The sequence below is a fragment of the Myotis brandtii genome, unplaced genomic scaffold, assembly GCF_000412655.1.
Source record: "Myotis brandtii unplaced genomic scaffold, ASM41265v1 scaffold281, whole genome shotgun sequence".
NCBI classification, from domain to species: Eukaryota; Metazoa; Chordata; class Mammalia; order Chiroptera; family Vespertilionidae; genus Myotis; species Myotis brandtii.
Genome location: NW_005360721.1, coordinates 579,607 through 585,616, shown reverse-complemented (window position 1 = coordinate 585,616; position 6,010 = coordinate 579,607). Strand labels below are relative to the sequence as shown.

General features: G+C 51.0%; 1 protein-coding gene across 33 annotated transcripts in view; it reads left to right on the top strand.

Annotated features, from left to right (window-relative positions):
- Positions 1 to 6,010, top strand: part of MAP4K4 (mitogen-activated protein kinase kinase kinase kinase 4) — a 187,947-nt gene that overhangs the window by 118,848 nt on the left and 63,089 nt on the right. For 32 of the 33 annotated variants that reach the window (XR_001362622.1, XM_014541901.1, XM_014541881.1 and 29 more), the window contains exons 4-5: positions 703 to 813; positions 5,660 to 5,750. Coding sequence is in view for 32 of the 33 variants with exons in the window: in XM_014541901.1 (XP_014397387.1) it covers positions 703 to 813; positions 5,660 to 5,750 (202 nt within the window). In the remaining variant the exon portion in view is untranslated. The remainder of the gene's footprint in view (positions 1 to 702; positions 814 to 5,659; positions 5,751 to 6,010) is intronic. The other variant, XM_014541902.1, reaches the window with a different exon arrangement.

The window sequence follows — 6,010 nt, the reverse complement described above, 5'->3', positions numbered from 1 at the left end:
TGGCATCGCAACCTCCCAATCCGCCCTGCTCTGTGCATGACAGGGGGCGGTGCCCCAACTCCCCAATCAGCCCTGCTCTGAGCCTGACCAGGGGCTGCACCTAGGGATTGGGCCTGCCCTCTGCCACCCAGGAGCAGGCCTAAGCCAGCAAGTTGTTATCTCCCGAGGGGTCCCAGACTGCGAGAGGGCACAGGCCGGGCTGAAGGATCCCCCCCCTTCCCCCCTGAGTGCACAAATTTTTGTGCAGCGGGCCTCTAGTATAATATAGTTTTTAAAACTATGTGTTACTTAAAAAGTAGCATTTCTCTTTTGTTCTAAACCCAGTCAATGTAAAATAGTTTGAGAATCGTAATAGTCTGATTTTGGCACATGAGAAACACTGTTAGGGAGTATTTGTACCAGGTTTCTGATAATTGGGCGTTGATTAAGAACAAAATGGTCCTCCGGTCCCGCGTGCGTGGGAGAGAAAGGCCCCGTCAGCACCGGGGCTGGGGGCTGGCGGGTCAGCAGCCTCAGTCGCCTGCTCCAAATGCGCACAGTTACTATTTGGATGGTGACATGCTCTCAGTAATTTGAATGCCTCCAAAATGAACATGTGCCTGGATCTTCAGGAGGGCAAACGGAGGTCCGACTCCTGGGTGTGTGGGTGCCCATGTTGTGCCTGCCCAGCGTGTGAGTCGCTGTGTGTGTTTCCGCCCGCAGCTGGTGATGGAGTTCTGTGGGGCGGGGTCCATCACGGACCTGGTGAAGAATACCAAGGGGAACACGCTCAAGGAGGACTGGATAGCGTACATCTCCAGAGAGATCCTGAGGGTAAGGACAGGCACGGCTCTGGTGCCCACCGGGCTCTGGCATTTCCGTCTTCACTTCCCTTGCCCAGAGTGTTCCTCGAGTTATAACTGCACAGATCCTTCTTGTCTTGACAACCAAGGGCTCTGTATCGCTCGCTGGCTTTGATAGTTTAAGCTTCATCATGGTTTTGATCTAAAGATCCAAAGTATTCTGGCAAGTATCTAAAGAAAGTAGATTGAAAGAGGAAACAATTTTTTCTGTATCTCCCTGAATTCACCTCCAGGTGTTGAGAAGTCAGAGTGGAGGGGAGAGAAAGCGTCCTGCTTTCCTCTGAGAGCCCGTGTCTGAGCCTGCGGGCCAGCAGTGGTGCCGAGCACTGGCACCTGGTCGGGGGCCGGGCGCTCGCTGCTAGTCTGCTGCAGTATGCATGAGGGAAAGTTCCAGTGTTACTGCTGCTTACAGCAGCTGGAGGCTTGTCTCATGATCTTAGAGGAAGTTTCTGCACTACTATTACAGCAGCTTCTGAAGATCCCTCCTGGTGGCAGAGCCGCCCTGACCACAGCCGGGGAGCCTCTGGCCGGTCGGCAAGCTTAGCTTCCTCCGTGCTTGCCCCTGGATTACACACATGAATGGCTTGGTTTGATTTCATTTACCCCGTGTTCTACTGAGTTAAACTGGAATCTAATTGTTAGGCTTCTCTCACTAATACAAAAAATTGTTACTTTATTTGTAGGTGAATTTATCCCCATTTTTATATTGAAGTTTCATAGAGGACTACAGGTTTAAAAAATGCCAAGTGGAATTCATAGAGATAGGTTTTAATTTCTTTTTATTTAGATATTTAAAAGCCCAGTGCACGGATTCGTGCTCCAGTGGGGTCCCTCAGCCTGGCCTGCGCCCTCTCGCAATCCGGTACCCCTTGGGGGATGTTGGAGAGCCAGCTTCGGCCCGATCCCCGACCGGCCAGGCCGAGGGACCCCACCGGTGCACAAATCCCTCCTTCCCTCTGAGATTCATTAGTCTGTTCCATGTTTCCACGCCTATGGTTTCCGATCCTGCATTGAGCATCTGCTCCCTGGTGGTCAGTGCACATCATAGCTACTGGCCGGTCGCTTAGGCTTTTATATAGTAGGTCCTCGGGTTACATCAGAGATCCGTTCCTACAGCGCAACGTAACGCAATTTTCGCCGTTAAGTCGGAACCCACCTACATAAGCACCTACGTCACTCACATGGAGCACATGCACAGCAGTAATGAAGTGAAACAGTAAAAAAAAATTAAAAGAAAGATAGCAATTCCTGACCTTTACTTGTGGTAAATAAATAATAAACAACATAAAGCACATATGTACATACGTCGAAATGACGGAACTTTATTTTTTATAAATGGGAGATGGTGACGTAACCACAAAACAACGTAACCACGAAACAACATACGTTGAGTCTGACGTAACCCGAGGACCTGTGTAAATTTTGCACAGCCCTTGACAATAGGAAATTCCCTTAAGAAAACTAGTTGTGTGGATGAAGTGGGAGAACCATCTATTTATAGTCACATTCAAATTTTATTATTAAAGCATCAGGGTTCTTGTCTGAGGCTACCACGGGGAGCAGGGTATGAGGTGGGGAAGGCGTGAGCCTGCCCGCTGAGATGGAGTGCAGGGCGCATGGGTGTGTGGTCAGCTGTAGGGAAACAGCCTGGTGGACAGGAGGGCCCTGGCTAAGGCTGTGGCTGCTGGAGTCCATCAGGCCTGGTTGTGAGCCCTGCCCTGCTGCTTACCTGATGTGCACCCTTGGCAGCGTCACTCGGCTTTCAGGACTGCCTTTCTCACCTGTGGATACAGGTACCAAGCCTGTAAAGGGAGTGCCTTCATCAGGAGAATTAATGTCAATGTATCGGAGTCATTTAACGTGACACGTGCATACACAGCTAATGCTCATTTAATATTAGTTGTCCTTACTCTGTTAGAAGCACACACACACATCTTTCCTACATGTAATTCCAGTGTAGGATTTCTCATGCAGAGAACTAGGTTTCATTGTAAATGTCTGAGCCGTCAAATAAATGTATTTTAAACACATTTCATCACAGGCAGTTTCATGCTTTTTTTTTTTTTTTCCCAAAGAGCTTGCAAGGCCAAAGCTGGAACAATTTTTTTAAAATTGATTTCAGAGAGGAAGGGAGAAGGAGAGAGAGAAACATCATTGATTGGCTGCCTCCTGCATGCTCCTTACTAGGGATCGAGCCCACAACCCGGGCATGTGCCCTTGACCGGAATCGAACCCAGGACCCTTCAGTCCACAGGCCGATGCTTTATCCACTGAGCCAAACCAGCTAGGGCAGTTCCGTGCTTTTATGTGCACAGGCATACGTTGTTTACCTGGTGTGTGCACTAAGCATGTACTGCTAGCCTGGGTGTTTGAGGTGGATGGACATCGTGTTGAGATGCAGAAGTGTGTTCCCCAGTGAGCGCGTGATTTGTCTTTCCTGTGACAAAAGTCTGAATGAACTTAAACACACCAGCCTCTGGGATCCAGAAGCAGACACCGAAGCAGGTGTGTATTTATCATGAAGGAATTGCTAGGAGTCGTTCTGGTAAAGAGAGGGCCGTAGACGGGGAGGTGAGCTCTCGTGGGAAAGGAAGGTCGTGCCCCCGCAGAGGCATGGGGCCCTGGAGAACGTGTGGAGGGCGGGACCTGCTCTCGCTCCTCAGTGGGGGTTGGTTCGGACGCTGCTGCGGTGAGGTCCCTCAGAAGGTGTCGAGTGTGTAGAACGCTCCTGGCGGCCCACTGGACCTCTTGAGACCAGAAGGTTTACCGACATCCCAGCACTTCGCGTTCAGTCTGCACGGCAGTCACGTGCATCTAGGTCAGTGGTCGGCAAACGGCGGCCCCTTGAGTGTGGCTCTTCCACAAAATACCACGTGCGGGCGCACACGTACAATGCGATTGAAACTCCGTGGCCACACTCAAGGGGCCAAAGAGCTGCATGTGGCTTGCGAGCCGCAGTTTGCCGACCACTGATCTAGGTGGAAACGGGCGTTTTTACGGAGGGGCACTTAGAGCCTTTCGCAGCCAGTGCTGAAGGCCGGCCTTCGACCACTCCTTGTTCCCTGTCCAGCGGTGAGATAGTTGCAGAGACTGCTCCCCAGCCTTGAAACCGATTCATTGTCTGGAATGTTTACTTGTGTGTATTGGGATCTGTCATCTGTCTCTGCTGAGAAAGAATCATTGCAGCTTGGTTTTTGACATGGGAGCAGCGAAACATACACGTGTCGTCCCTCCCGGGCACGCCATACAGGAAAAATGTGTTCGCTGTTCAGAGCCGTCCTGGCTTGGGGTGGCACTGGTGACCAGTGGCTTCGGTACCCAGTGGTCACCCTTGGCCGTACACAGCACAGGAGACACACCTATGTATGTTGCTCGTTAGGAATAAGAATACCCAGGCCACGTTTGTCTGAGGACACTTGGGTACTTGTGTTTGTTGCTAAGATGATGCTATAAAAGTGTAAGAAGGGGTTTGTGCAAATTATAGAATAAATGATGAACAGAAGTAGTACCAGTAGGAGATAGCAAAGAATTAGGGAAGCTATGTGTTTTTTGCCTCTTCCTTTGCTGCTCACAGTTGTTTCACACTGAGAGGAGGGCTTTCTTCCTAACTGGCCCTGTGGTGGCTCATGTGTTAGTACCTCTCCCCCCTGCCAGTGCCCGTGGCTAACCCTGCACACACCCCCCCCCACACACACACACGGCTTCACACGTGGCTGGTGGAGGCCGTGGGCAGCCCTGTGCTTGAGAAACAAGTGTTCTAGAGCAGCTGTCTCATTTACTTCACAGCCTTCAAAGTCATGATAACAATAAAACCCACAAGCAATGGAACAGGAAAGTCAAACCCTTCTCTTCAGTCCATCCCTCGGAACTAGCCCTTTCCCAGTGAGTAGGCTGCTTGTATCGGAAGGAGGCGGGCTCTCGATTTCGCTTCTCGAGCTAAAGATGGGGCAAGTAAAGGAGTGAGAGAATGGGGCATTTTATCTTTTAGACCATATTTGGATGCAAAATGTAGTTGTGTTCTTGCTCCCCCCTCAGAAGAGACTGCTCTCGGGCTGCCTTCCAGATACAAGGTCGTCAAAAAGCACTATATGCCAGGAGATTTCTCTCTCTGGGAAACACATACTCTAACACAGTGGTTCTCAACCTTCTGGCCCTTTAAATACAGTTCCTCATGTTGTGACCCAACCATAAAATTATTTTCGTTGCTACTTCATAACTGTAATGTTGCTACTGTTATGAATCGTCATGTAAATATCTGATATGTAGATGGTCTTAGGCGACCCCTGTGAAAGGGTCGTTGACTGCCAAAGGGGTCGCGACCCACAGGTTGAGAACCGCTGAACACAAAGCTCTTTTGATGGCCGAACTATTTTGCATTTGGGGTAGAAGTGGGATGATGGGCTGTGTGCTGGGGGACCCAACTCACCTTTGCTTTCCCCGGGATGTGTCTAGTTCAAACATACTTCGGGGTCACCCCCTGAAAGATGGGTGCACAGTGTGGGAAAGGCACCGGCCGGTGCACAAATAGCACAGACTGTAGCCGTGCGAGCACACAGTCATCCACAGCGTGTCTCGGGGCAGCTGGAACGTGGTGACACTACCACAGGGACCTAGCCCACCGGAGCGGAGGGTGGGCATGTGCTCTGCCTGTGGAGTGCTGTGAGCAACGTCTCCCAGGAAGCGCCGGAGAGTGAATTGTATGTTCTAGCTATGGTCCGCAAAGCCTGTGGCCCGCACACGCCCTTCTCAGGAAGGCTGTGTCTTGGTGACTGACTTACAGAGATAGCGACTAAAGTTCAGTCTGTCTTCCTACTCAGGGCCTGGCGCATCTTCACATCCATCATGTGATTCACCGGGACATCAAGGGCCAGAACGTGCTGCTGACGGAGAACGCAGAGGTGAAGCTCGGTACGTGACGGAGGGCGCAGCCAGCAGCACCCCCTGCCCGTTTGCATTACCCAGCGTTCAGCCTGTGCCTGCACTGTCTATGTCTGCGCTCTGTAACAGGTTATTGCTTAGCCTGGCTCCACCCTTCCATCATGTCCCCCCACCACCATCCCCCACCCCTGTTCTCTGTGTAGCAGACAGACTAGAGCAGCTGTGGGCAAACTACGGCCCGCGGGCCGGATCCAGCCCGTTTGAAATGAATAAAACTAAAAAAAAAAAGA